Raw genomic sequence first — 14,152 nt, 5'->3', positions numbered from 1 at the left:
TTGTTTTGTGATGCTGAGGGAGGGAGATGGGGGAGACCAAGGTACACGTATTTGTCTTCCTCCCTCTTGGAGGAGAACGGCTGGTGTGCCATGGCCAAGATCACTGTTGTAGCGGGTGATATGTAGCTATGTTTGGAGAAGCAAGCACGTTTCTAGGGAGTCCCATAGAGGTTCCTTAGGCAATGAGTGGGTATGACTTATCATCTACTTCTTCCTCCCACTTCCTGCTTTCTTTCCAGTCTGGGTGACTGTCAATGCCATCTCTGTGGAAACACCCGAACAGGCTCTTCAGGCCGCCCGGGGAGAAAATGTCACGCTCCCCTGCACATACCGAACTTCTGCCACTGACCGAAATGGATTTATTCAATGGGATAAGCTGCTAATGACTCATTCGGTAAGGATCTTTAACAGTTTGGGGGCATTTGGGGAATTATTATCACCTGACTATTACCTCTTCGAGGAGTCCCTGGGTGGTGCAAATGGTTAAGCACTCGACTACTAGCCAAAAGGTTGGCAGTTTGAACCCACCCAGAGGCACCTTGGAAGACAGGCCTGGTGATCTGCTTCCAAAAGGTCCCAACCTTGAAAACCCTATGGAGCAATTCTACTCTGCACACACAGGGTCACCATGAGTTGGAGTCAACTGGACGGCAACTAATAACAACATTACCTCTTGGGGAAACACTGCAATGGCTTTCAATAAATATTAGGTAGAGTGAATGTTAGCACCCAGGCTGGGATGGATTGAATGGGGAGGGAGCAGAAATTTCATGCATCAATAAATGTTGGACCCAGGGAAGGCTCGATTATGTCACCTTTGTTTTGAGGGGTGGCAGGAAAGTCACCTGCCCTAATATATCTTTCTGTTAGCCAGTCTCATATGTTTTAAATTGTACCATTTAAATCATTTAAAGTCATTTCTTCTGATTAGCATAGCTGTCTCCCTGAGACCAAATTTTATTTTATAGACTTGGTATTTTATTTTTCCTTTTTGGGTTCTTTTGGGAGGTGTAGGAGAGATTTTATTTTTTATTTCTGTTTTTGAATTGATAACATAATCCCCTGGTGCAAAAATTAAAACATCATAAAAAGTGTACGTTGGGAAACCTCATTTCCATCCTGCCCCTCCTGTCTCACCACCCCTCCCACGACCTCTCTTCCCTTTACCCCTCCTCTCACCCCACCAGAAGATTTTCACTGATTGCTGTTGAAAATCTAGGAACCTAGATTTTCACTGGTGCTGGTTGCTTTTGTGTAGTCTCTGGGTGACACAAACGATTAAGAGCTTAACTACTAACTGAAAGGTTGGTGGTTCAAACCCACCGTGGGGTGCCTCAGAGGAAAGGCCTGGCGATCTACTTCTGAGAAATCAACCATTGAAAGCCCTATGGAGCACAGTTCTACTGACACATGTGCAGTCACTGTGAGTTGAAATTGACTCAGTGGCAGCGGTTTGGTTGCTCTGGGCCAGAGTCTATTCTGATTGGTTGGTATCTCTGCTACAATAATTATTTTGTATATCACTCTTGGCTAAAGGAATCAATTTTATTAGTTTCTTGTGTAATCTTCCAGTGATTCTTTATGCAAATTCAAGAAAATGTGAATATATATGTGTTTTCCTATTTTCCCCTCTTTTTACATAAAAGGTAGCATGTTCTAGGTGCTGTTCTGTCCCTTGCATTTTTCCCTGAACAGTAATTCCTAGAAATCTTTCCATATCAGTAAACAGAGAGCTTCCTCCTTCTTTTTAGAGCTGATAGGATTCCATTGTGTGGATACACCATTATTCTTTACCAGTCCCTTAGTGATGGACACTTGCTTGTTTCCAATCTCCTATTACAAGAATATCAAGAACAACCCTGTACGTATGTGTGTATTTATACCTGTAGGACACATTTCCACAAGAGATAAATTCTTTTCTAGTTTTTATAGAGCTTACCAAATTGCCCTCCATAGGGGAGCATGTGAACTCCCACGGCTATGTACAAGAGTGCCTGTTTCCTTACATGTGCGTTTAAGTAATGCACGTATATGGCAAGAGATTCAAACAGCACAAAGGTGTGCATAGTGAAAATACCTCTACCTCATATCCCAGACTCCCAGCCCCCTGTTCCCCTCACAAAGGCAACCACTCTTACCAGTTTCTTAGGTAGCCTTCCAAAGATGTGCCGTGCATATACAAATGTATACATATTTATATGTACATATGTAAACATATATGAATATGTGTGTTTGCACATGCTACCTACACACTGTTCTGCACCTGACTTTTTCTCTCTTAACACTATATCTTGGAGCTCTTTCCATATATCAGCCCACTTGTATCTATCTCATTCTTTTTTACATATTTGCATAAAGCATTCCATTTTATTATCTGAGACAGCCCCACTTATCCACATGTGCTCCTGCCATGTAAAATGCCTACCTGCCCTAGTATTTCAATATTTTCATTTTTAAAAATATTTAAAACTAAGAGGAATCCACAAGATGGGTATCATGTGTTGGGGCTGTTAGCTTGTTCTGAGGGCTTGGTGTGTCGGTGGATGTTTCTGGGCTCTGGGAGTGGTGGATGAGGGTAGTCAGGACAGGCTGGAAGCAACCTGCCAGGACCTCGGGGTAAACACCAACTGGTATTTCTTCTCCTCTTAGGAAAAGGTGACCACCTGGACATTTTCTGACAAAAAGTACATCTATGGTAGCCGTTATGAGAACCGCGTCAGCATCTCAAGCAATGCTGAGCAGTCAGACGCCTCCATCACCATCAGCCAGCTAACCATGGAGGACAATGGTACTTACGAGTGCGCTGTTCAACTGATGGCGGACCTAGATGGAACCTCCAAGTCACGTGTTCGCCTCTTGGTTCGCGGTCAGTGTCTCCATCTCTGTCTCTTTCCTAGGGTTGTAGGACAGCAAGTGGGGAGGGGACTGCGCAAAGTGGAGAAGCACTCTGGTGGTAAGATACAGCCAAAGACAGCAATGGGAGGCAAGGTGTTAAGACTCCTCCCCATGCCTGGTCTATCTCACACAGGCCTGGGCTGGAATGACCAGGGAATCCCTGGAAGCTGCTCCAGGCAGCTGAGACGATGGCTTGGGTGGGGATGTTGTTCTTTCCTTTGGAGCTGAAGACTCTTGAGTTCTCCAAGAGTGGCAGACAGTTCCTGAGGGAAGATGAGAAGGCTGATGTAGAACAGTCTCTGGGGGGTCAGCCTGGGTGATTCTGTCCAATGTTCTGTCCAGTGCTCTGTCCCCTATACCACCTCTTCTCTTTTTGATGCCAAGCTTACTAAAGAGAAGAAAAGGAAAATGCTAAATCCTATTGGACAGACTTCCACTGTGCCTTGATTTGATCATTTGAAAGCAAAATCATGATACTCATATGGGTCATGCGTCTTTCTCTCTCATAAATTCAGCATACCCAGCAGGAACTCTTCATGCCACCCTCTCTCCACCCCTAGCCCCCAACACACACCACTGACCAGGTTCTACTGCCTTAGAAATATGCCCCAAGAGAAAATTTTCTTCACACAAATGACTTATTATTGGAATTTATAATTTTGGAAGGATCTGAAAGATCATCTTGTTTAATATCTTCATTTTTTAGATGAGACCCAGAGAAAGGCAGCAAACGACTCAAAGTCAGTTACTGGAAAAATTTTAGTGAGTGCTTGCTCTATGCCCAATGTAAGAAATGACCCCTACCCCTAGGAGGCAACAACACTTTAACCCAAAACAATGGATCATTTTTCCTTTTTCCCTTTGTATTACTTGGTGGGATTTTTTTTTTTTTTTAATTACATAAGGTAGACTGCCTGGTTTTTTGAAAGCATTACAGTGAGTCAAACGATATAGCACTGTGTAAAGAATAAATAATGCTCTTCTCCTATCCTACTATCAACGAGATAGCTAACAGTAATACTGACGTGTATGCTTGCATACTTCTAACTTCTTTTAACACTCTCTCTTGCTCCCGTCTCCTTTCTCTCTCTTACATAATTTTTTCTTTTCATTTTCTTTCTTTCCTTCCCATTCAAAAAAATGAGATCATGTTATATAGATCACTCTGCAACTTGCTTTTCCTTAACAATGTTTCGTGTACATTTCTCCAAATCAATACACACAGATCTAATAACAGCATACATTCCATTGTATGGATGTACTGTGATTTATTAAATGTTCTGCTAATGATGGACATTCAAGATATTCCTTTTTTTTTTTTAATTGTACTTTAGGTGAAGGTTTACAGAACAAATAGTTTCTCATTAAACAGTCAGTACACATATTGTTTTATGACATTGGTTAACAACCCCACGACATGTCAACCCTCTCCCTTCTCAACCTTCTTTTTTTTTTTTGGTGGTGAAAATATACATAGCCAAAGATCAAAGATACACCATTTCAAAAATTTCTACATGCACAGCTCAGTGACATCGATTACGTTCTTCCTGTTGTGCTGCTATTCTCACTTTAGATGAAGGTTTACTGAACAAAATAACCTATGACAATGGTTAACAACCACACTACATGTCAACACTGTCCTTACTCAACCTTGGGTTCCCTATCACCGGCTTTCCTGTCCCCTTCTGCCTGCTAGTCCTTGTCCCTGGACTGCTGTGCCGCATTAGTCCCATTTTGTTTTATGGGGCTGTCCAATCCCTGGCTGAATGGCGAACCTCAGAAGTGACTTCACCACTGAGCTAAAAGGGTGTCTGGGGGCCATACTCTCAGGGTTTCTCCAGTCTCTTTCAGGCCAGTAAATCTGGTCTTTTTTGTGTGTGTTAGAATTTTGTTCTACATCCTTCTCCAGCTCTGTCCAGAACCCTCTGCTGTGATCCTGGTCAGAGCAGTCAGTGGTGGTAGCCGGGCACCATCTAGCTGTACTGGACTCAGTCTGGTGGAGGCCTTGGTAGCTGTGGTCCATTAGTCCTTCGGATTAATCTTTTCCTTGTATCCTGTTCTCTTCATTCTCCCTTGCTCCTGAAGGGGTGAGACCAGTGGAGTATCTTAGATGGCTTCTCACAGGCTTTTAAGACCCCAGACGCTACTCACCAAGATAGAATGTAGAACATTGTCTTTATAAACTGTGTTATGCCAATTGAGCTAGATGTTCCCCAAGACCATGGTCCCTATAACCCTCCGCCCAGCAATTCAGTCCCTCAGGGAGTTTGGATGTGTCTATGGGGCTTCCATGACCTTTCCTTGTACAAATTGTGCTGGCTTCCCCAGTATTGTGTACTGTCTCACCCTTCACCAAAGATACCACTTATCTATTGTCTATTTAGTATATTCTCCCCACCCCTCCCACCCCTCGTAACCAACAAAGATTGTTACTTTTTGTGTGTAAACTTTTTCATGAGTTTTTACAACAGAGGTTTCATACAATATTTGTCCTTTTGTGATTGACTTATTTCTCTCAGCATAATGTCCTCTAGTTTCATCCATGTTATGAGATGCTTCACAGACTCATCATTGTTCTTTATCGTTGCATAGTACTCCATTGTGTGTATGTACCATACTTTGTTTATCCATTCATCTGTTGATGGGCATCTATGTTGTTTCCATCTTTTTGCTATTGTGAACAATGCTGCCATGAACATGGGTGTGCATATGTCTATTCGAGTGGCAGCTCTAATTTCTCCAGGATATATTCCTAGGAGTGGGATTGCTGGATCCTATGGTATTTCTATTTCTAGCTTTCTAAGGAAGCACCATATCATTTTCCAAAATAGTTGTATCATTATGCATTCCCACCAGCAGTGCATAAGAGTTCCGATCTCCCTGCAGCCTCTCCAACATTTGTTATTTCCAAGATGTTCCTTTTTTTGTATAGCAAGCAATATACCTCGCTATATATATTTTTTCATCTTGTTGTTCTTATTTCAGTTGGATACATTCTTAAAAGTGGGATTGCTAAGTTAAAGACTACGCCTTCATTAAATTTTAATAGATCCTGAAAAATATCTTTCCAAAAAGTTGTAGCAACTTATCCTGCCATGAGCATTATATGAGCATACCTGCTTTCCCATATTTTCACCAGCACTGACTATCATTGATCTTTTAAATTTTTGTTAATTTGTCAGGTGAAAATCTTATCTCATTACTGTCTTGATTTTCATTTTTGCAAGCATTGAAATGGAGCAGCTTTTCATGTTTGTTGTCTATTGGTGTTTCCTCCTACTTGAATTGCCTATTCTTATCCTTTGCCTATTTTTCTAAGTTGTTTTTCTTATTAATTTCTAGGAGCTCTTTGTATATTAAGGATATCAACGCCATCATATGTGTTATCAATATTTTTTTTCTTGTGGTTGTATTTACAGTGTCCTTTGATATACAGGAAAAAATAAATTTACGGTAATTATAACTAGTTCATTGAATAAGCAAATGTTGGTGGCTTACACCAATCAGAGATTAGGTTTTCTTTTGTTTTGTTTTTTTTTCTCCACTGCCCTCTCCCTTTCCTCACTTATCACAGCACCATGGGAATAGTCCATAACTTTCTGATCACTTTCAGGTATTAAAAATTTCAGTCCAGCCTAAATTTAAAAATTTACCCACTTTCTAGCTTGGGCTTGATCCCCTAAAGCTTGGGGACCAGCAGTGGTGAAATGAGGGCATGATTCTGTTTCCTCACTCTTCTTAGTCTACCTCCTCTCGCCCCTATTTCTGGCTCCTCTAAGGTTATGGCAGAGGCAGGGAGAGTCAAAGCGAAAAAGGCAAAGACCTAGACCTGTTTACAAAGGTAGGCCATTTGTGGTTCTCTGTTGGCGCTCACATATCCCAACCACAGCAGATAGTCCACTGCTGGCTCTTTTGTGGGGGTGCATTAGTGTGTTCATCAGAATCTCCCCATGGACATCCACCTTGCATCATTTCCTGACACAGGTAGTATGCCCTCTGGCTGAACTCTCACATTCTCCCTTTCCATCCCACCACACTCTTGGCCACTTGCTCCTGCTCTCCACAATCCGTTCTGGACTCCCTTTTGCCCAGCAGGCAGCTCTCTGGCACAGAGTCCCTTCAGGATGATATGAGTCCAGCCCACATCCTTGCTGCTAAACCCTGCACGGGGAAGGCAGACCCCCTCACCGTGGGGCAGTTCCAGCTGCCTTTTAGCATTTGGGCTTCTCTGGGCAAAAGGCAGGTACCAGTGTCTGCCTTCGGGTAGGTCCCCAGATACCCAGGGACATCTGTCAAGCCCTTACACGGTCACATTCCAGGACTGACACCGTGAAAGCCTACAGGTTTCTGCCACTCAGCAAGTCACAGCCAGGGAGTGAGAGACGTCAGAATCCCAACAGAAGACAACCTAATTTCTATGCAAGATTCTCTTGGCACCTCCCTGGCTTGGTTGGAGATGGGGAAAATACCTCCCTTCCTTTCCCCAAGAGAAGGATCCCTATTTCTGAGAATCCTCTTCAAGGAAATCTCTTGCCTAATGGATCTCCAGCATTGTTTTTTATAGGGGCTGGAGGAGGGTGACTGACTGATAATCAGGGGACTTGCTCTTGGTCAGGCTGTTGAGATGTTTCTCATCCTTCCCTTTAGTATTGAGAATATTTATCATTCATTGTCCCCAACCTGGAAGTTCTAGTGGAAATTCTAAGACACAGGAACAAGTCCCATTCCATATCCTGTTACATTGTCAGATCTGGTGGTGTTTTCCTTTATGGGCTTTGAGTTTCTTGTCTTGCACAAGAAGTCTCTCCCCACCACCCTTGGGGTTATAAAAATGAACTTAATGTTCTTTTACTATGTCTGTAGTTCTTTTTTGTTTGTTTTTACCTTTAGATGTTTATTTTACCTGGAATATATATTGTACATAAAACAAAACAAAAACACAAACACAAATCCATTGCCATTGAGTCGATTCCAACTCATAGTAACCGTATAGTACAGAGTAGAACTGCCCCATAAGGTTTCCAAGGGGCGGCTGGTAGATTTCCATCTGCTGACCTTTTTGTTAGCAGCCATGTCTCTTAACCACTAAGTCACCAACCAAAAACCAAATCCATTGCTGTCCAGTCGATTCTGACTCAGAGCGACCCTACAGGGCAGAGTAGAACTGCCCCGTAGGGTTTCCAAAGAGTGGCTGGTGGATTCCAACTGCCAACCTTTTGGTTAGCGCCCGAGCTCTTAACCACTGCGCCACGAGGGCTCCATTTTGTGCATAAGATGCCAGAATCTAACTTTTTTTGTTTTCTTCCACACAAATAGCCAATTCTATCAGTATGATTTACCATACCAAATAAACAATTATTTTCCTACTAGAATGCCAGCTTTGTAACATACTATGTTCTTACACACACGGCTCTGTATTTTTACTCCTTATTTTGTTCCATTTTTCCTATTGATTATTCCTGTACCAGTGTCATATGGTTTGGATAAAAGTATGTTTCTAGTCAGTGTTGACATCTGTAGTTTTTTTGAGTCAGCGTTATCAGTATTTGTATAGTTGATTTTAGTATCTGGTACTCTGGTGGCAAAGTTGTTCAGAACTTGGCTGCGAACCAAAGTTTGAATTCACCAGCATCTCCTTGCAAAACACTATGGGGCAGTTCTACTCTGTCCTATAGGGTCACTATGAGTACAAATGGATTCGTCCGCAACATGTAATTGTGTAATATCACCCCTTACTAATCTTTTTCAAAATAGTTTTTGCACATTTATTCTGCCATGTTAATTTTAAAATCAGTTTGCCTGGTTAAAAAAAAAAAGAGTTGATTGGAATTAGATTCAATTTACATATTAATTTGCAAATGAATGACATTTAAAAATATTAAGTCCTCATATCTAGGAAGATGATATATCAGGTTTGATTCTATGTCCTTCAATAACAAGGAATCTCTAATGGTAGAATTCGAGACTTCTTGCGGGCGAACGGGAGCTTTTTCATTTGCTTGGTTGTGTAGGAGGATGGCAGGGGACCTTCCTCACAACTTGCCATTTACCTCAAGTAGCCAAGTAACCATTCTCTCTGTATCCTGCTCTGCAGGCCCAGAGCAGAGGCTGTAGCAAACCAAGGGGACAGTCTGTCTTAAATGGAGGGAAAATTACCATCAACTTGCAATTACCTTTGCCTATGTCAGAGTTGTTACAGATAATATCAAATTAATTATTATGAACCCTGTTGCCTCGATTCCAACTCATAGTGACCCTATAGAACAGAGTAGAACTGTCCCACAGGGTTTCCAAGGAGTGGCTGGTGGATTTGAACTGCCAACCTTTTGGTTAGCAGCCTGAGCTCTTAACCACTGCACCACCAGGGCTCTAGCAGCTATTTATCGAGAACATACCGTATTTTTAGCAAACAACGTGCCCACACATATAACACATGAAAAATAATGAAATTAAGTAAAAACAGTTCTGGCATAGCTCACCCATGTATATACTGAGCGTGTCTTGTGACACTTCCAGAGCCCCATTTCAGCCTCATTCACCCGTCCTCCCATGTTACAGATAAATCATCTCTTTCTGTTCGTTTTCTTTAACCTCCTGCTTATGTGTGTAAAAATAGTCCAAAAGTGTTACTTTTGATTATAATTGTAAAATAAAGGTATAAGCCATGGTCAAGAAGTCATGGATTGAGTTTGGTAGTCCCCCAGCAATTTAAAAAAAAAAAATTGAAACTGCGTTTTTTCTATTAATTTGATAATTATGGTGCATTCGCTCAACAGTTGAATAGGAAAACCTTATCAGATCGTCTTAAGTGAAACTGTTAGGTTATGTTAAAAAAAACAAAACTCGTTGCCGTCAAGTTAGTTCTGACTCATAGCGACCCTATAGGACAGAGTAGAACTGCCCCATAGGGTTTCCAAGGAGTGGCTGATGGATTCAAACTGCAGACCTTTTGGTTAGCAGCCATAGCTCGTAACCATTGTGCCACCAGGGCTCCTAGGTTATGTTAGGTCTGCTTATTTTCCTAGGTTATGTTAGGTCTGCTTATTTCATAGTTTAATTATCTCTTCTTAGTGTCACAACATGTAAAAAAAAGAATTGGCATAGAGTGGTTACAAAAAAAAAATGCAGGGGGGAGGTTGCGTGGGTGACACACGTATAACGTGCGCATTATACAAAGAAAAGTATGTGCCAAGCATCTCATTAAGTGCTTTACTTGTTTAATCTTTACAGTAAATCTGTAAATGTGGGCATTAATACTCACATTTAATAGAAGAGAACACTGAGGCTGGAGAGATTACACTAGAAAGTGTCCAAGCTGGGATGGAAAAGGATCTGTCTATATCCAAAGCCCTTCATTGTTCCACCAGGTAATGCCACCATTCCCAAAGAGTAATCATTCCAATTCAGGGTGCTTCCCAAACTGTTTTAGATTTAGTTAACTTTGGAATAGACTCTCCATTTCACTCTATAGTAGATGTAAACTTGCCGATTATGTTTTGTCTGCCACGGCATCAGCTTGTGTTTTGCTCTTTCTGTGCCCACACCATCAGAAGGTTGGAAGGACAGAGTGTTGCCAGCCCTGGATGTACCCATTTGCCACACCACACCTGCATCTTGCACCATCACTCGTTGATAACTGAGCAGTCTACCAGCGGTCCTTCTGCACTGAAGGTCATTGCTTAGGGCCTCTGGGAGACTGAAGCCCAGCAACCCTACCAATGCATGGACAGTTGTTCCAGGATTGTACTGGGGAGCTCTGATGGCCTTGGAGCTTTGGGAACATTTCCACCCCATCTAGACAAAAGGTTGGTGATTGGAACCCACCCAGAGGTGCCTCAAAAGACAGGCCTGGCCATCTACCTCTGAAAGGTCACAGCCTTGAAAACCCAATGGAGCAGTTCTACTCTGCACACATGGGGTCACCATGAGTCAGAATGGACTAGATGGCAACAATAACAATGGAATGGACGAGCCAATCACCATCACCCTTTATCCTTTTATAGCCTTTTTCCAGTTGTGTTTTAGTTACCCAAGATTCTAGGTGGGGAAGGGCAGGGCTGCAGAGCTGCAATGGGTTATTTTACCCTGTTCCACTGAATTAGGGAGGCTGCCTGCTCTGAAGGCTTCTTCGATCAGGATTTCTCATGATGGAAGTTTGTTCAGTGGAGTCTGTTTCAGCTCTGTGCTTCCATTCTCCCATTAAAAACCAAAAAACAAACCCGCTTGCCGTCCAGTCGATTCCAACTCATAGCGACCCTATAGGACAGAGTAGAACTGCCCCACAGAGTCTGCAAGGAGCTGGATGGTGGATTGCAACTGCTGACCTTTTGGTTAGCAGCTGTAGCACTTAACCACTACGCCACCAGGGTTTTCATTCTGCCATTACAGCAGCCTCAGTCCAAATGCAAGCAAATTAGCAAATAGCTGTGTTTGGTGTTTCCTTGCCTCTTTAAAAATATTAATTAAAAAATAAACTAAAAAAGGAAAGCATTCGCCTGTATTACTCTCTTACTATGTTTTACATTTCTCCACATTTTCTACCAGCTCCTATCTACATGTTTATTTACGTACATTAACTGTATTTGTAGTCTAACCACTTGGTACTTCTCTCTTTTCACTCCACCTCATATCATATTTCCTTGGTCGCCTTAACACTTCCTGCTCGTTAAGCTATGTCCCACTCCACCAAGTGGATGCACCGACTTCCCTACTTGTGGACTGGACACAGACTGTTTCCATTAAAGCTGTTACAGTGTTGCAACAAAGTTTTTATGTGCATACCTTTTAATTTTTATTTGCATTCGTTCTTTGGAATATACCTCAGGAGAGATATTACCAAGCATTTTTATCTTGTTTCTTTTCTTGCACTTCTTCCCCCCTCCCGTTGCCTCAGTTTGCCGCTAGCTGAGTTCCTCACTTCGCCCATCTGGCCCTTCTCTGGCTAATTCTGCCTCCTTCCGGCATCCCTTAAATAGCTCCTATTTCCTCCTGGCAACGCATTTCAGCTAGTTGAGGGGAAGGAGGCAGGGCCCACCTAAATGAATGCCCGTTTCTTCCCTCCCTCTCCGCGCCAGTTGAATTTTAAGATTTCATCTCGTTAACTGGATGAATGAAGGAAACAAGTTTAATGCAAGATTATGGAATTTGGCGAAACCGATGTTTTCTTTAATAAAAGAGAGAGATCATTTTGCACTGCAAGTTAAGAAATCCAGTAAAAAGTCTTTTTTTTTTTTTTGAAAAAGGTTTTCTTTCCAAATGGCTTTGCAGCTATTTTCAGGTACAAGGGCTTTAATTATACGGGGCGGGCCCACTCGGGCCGAGTGACCTCACAGTAAAGCGAGGCGAGCAGGGAGTTTCCAGACAGGAGGTAGTCCCACAGCCCCCGCCTCGGGGGAGCACGCGTTTTGGTCACAGCAGGGAAGCCATCAGAACCTCGGACCCGGACCCGCCGCCGCCGCCGCCGCCGCCGCCGCCGCCGGATGGGTCTTCTCTTCGGCCTCTGGCGCCCCCTGGCGCCGCGAGCGGGAGCTGCAGTCCTCGCGCTCACCCGGGTGGAGCTCTGTGGGCGCCTGGGCACAGCATCCTGGCCGGTCGGACCTGGAGAGGCTTGAAGAGCCGATCACGTTCCCCCTGATCACTCTTCCCTCAATAAATATTCAGGTAGCATCTGCCTTCTGCTAGGGAGGTAAGACGAGGCACTGAGAATCAGAGATCTAGTGAGGCCTCTGAGGTTTCACAGACCCCGAAGCGTTACAGGAACTGGATCTTACTGAATGAAGGTCCGAGCTGTTTTTGACTGGGGGGAGGAGAGAGACTTTCAATGAGGGATCTGGACAGAATGAGGGCAGGGGGCGCCTGGGATGAGGTGAAGGGAGTTTGGGGGCTGAAGTTAAGGGTCTAGGGGACCACCGCTCCCTAAGGGGGACCAAGTTCACAAGGGTCTCCTTGACGGTGGGTTGGTCCCTCGTTTGCCGTTATCTCTACTTCTGCCTCTGGAGTGAGTTAAGGATTTGCTAGTTTTTAGATATGTTCAGCTTGCTTTTTTATGCTTCTCCTTATGCTCCGTGGCCTCCCAGACACTTACCTTCCCTTCTTGCCCTGTGTCCCAGAGAAACCCAGTCATAGAAAGCTCTACTATCAGTCATTCACACTTGGTGTGAGTTTGGGTTGCTGTGGGACTTCTCAGGTGGTGTTTATATTTTAGGCCAGCTCCTAATTGTGGAATGAAGGCAATAGGTGGCTGGATGGATAGACGGATGGATGCCGCGAGTCAGCTCTGACTCATAGTGACCTCATGTACAACAGAAAAATATGTTGCCCCGCCCAGCACCATCTTTAATTGCCAGCATGTTCTAGTCCATCGTTGAGGCTGTTGTGCCAATTCATCTCACCAAGGGTCTCCTTCGCCCCCGTTGGCCCTCTGCTTCACCAAACATGATGTTCTTCTCTAGCTATTGATCTCTCCTGATGATATGTCCAAAGCAAGTGAGTCGAACACAGTTTTTTTGTGATCCAGAAGGTTTTCATTGCCTAATTTTCAGAAGCAGATCGCCAGGCCTTTCTTTCTAGTCTTTCTTAGTCTGGTGGCTCCACAGAAGCCTGTCCACCATGGGTGACTGTGCTGGTATTTGAAATACTGGTGGTATAGCTTCCAGCATCACAGCAACTCTGCAAGACACAAAGACAACCAGCTGACAGATGGGTGGCGCAATGAAGGATTCACCTCTTATTAAAGGCATAAAAAAAACCAGGGTAAACGGTTTTGATGGGGGGAGATGGATGCTCTAGTACCTCTGGAGAGAACAGGAGATAAAATTTGGCTCAGCAACCCTGTCCTAGTGGAGGAGTCTTCTCAGAGGTGGGTTGACCTTCTCTTGTTCTCCAGGAGCCTGTTTGCTGGGCCAGCATGGCGGGCAGAAGGGCTGCTTGTTAAAGTGGTCTCCAGGCAGGAGGCGCTCCCTCCTCAGGCTGCTTCAGTCCCAGGGGTCTGGACCAGGATATAGGAGGCTTGTCCTTGAACCCTGGGCCTCTTAGGTTTAGGGATTGTCCAGTGGGGGGGGGGGTGGCAGTAAGGGAATGCCTCTGACCTGCCCCATGCTCACCCCACACCTGGCTGGCCCTCACTAAGGCAGCAGGAGATGTCTGCCTGTTTCCAAGAGGAAAACTTGTGGGTTGCTGGGTTGGAGGGGAGAAGTGTCTCCTGGATAGAGCAGATCATGTCCTCATATTCAGCTCCCACCAGCAACGTCCAAGCAGA

General features: G+C 43.8%; 1 protein-coding gene across 2 annotated transcripts in view; it reads left to right on the top strand.

Moving 5' to 3' along the window:
* The window catches only part of GPA33 (glycoprotein A33), a 49,503-nt gene that overhangs the window by 21,728 nt on the left and 13,623 nt on the right, over positions 1-14,152 (top strand). For both annotated transcript variants that reach the window (XM_023740032.1, XM_023740031.1), the window contains exons 2-3: positions 240-394; positions 2,650-2,866. In XM_023740032.1, the coding sequence (XP_023595800.1) occupies positions 240-394; positions 2,650-2,866 (372 nt within the window). The remainder of the gene's footprint in view (positions 1-239; positions 395-2,649; positions 2,867-14,152) is intronic.

The sequence above is a fragment of the Trichechus manatus genome, unplaced genomic scaffold (assembly GCF_000243295.1).
Source record: "Trichechus manatus latirostris isolate Lorelei unplaced genomic scaffold, TriManLat1.0 scaffold00145, whole genome shotgun sequence".
Classification (NCBI taxonomy): domain Eukaryota; kingdom Metazoa; phylum Chordata; class Mammalia; order Sirenia; family Trichechidae; genus Trichechus; species Trichechus manatus.
This window is presented reverse-complemented; position numbering and strand designations above follow the sequence as displayed.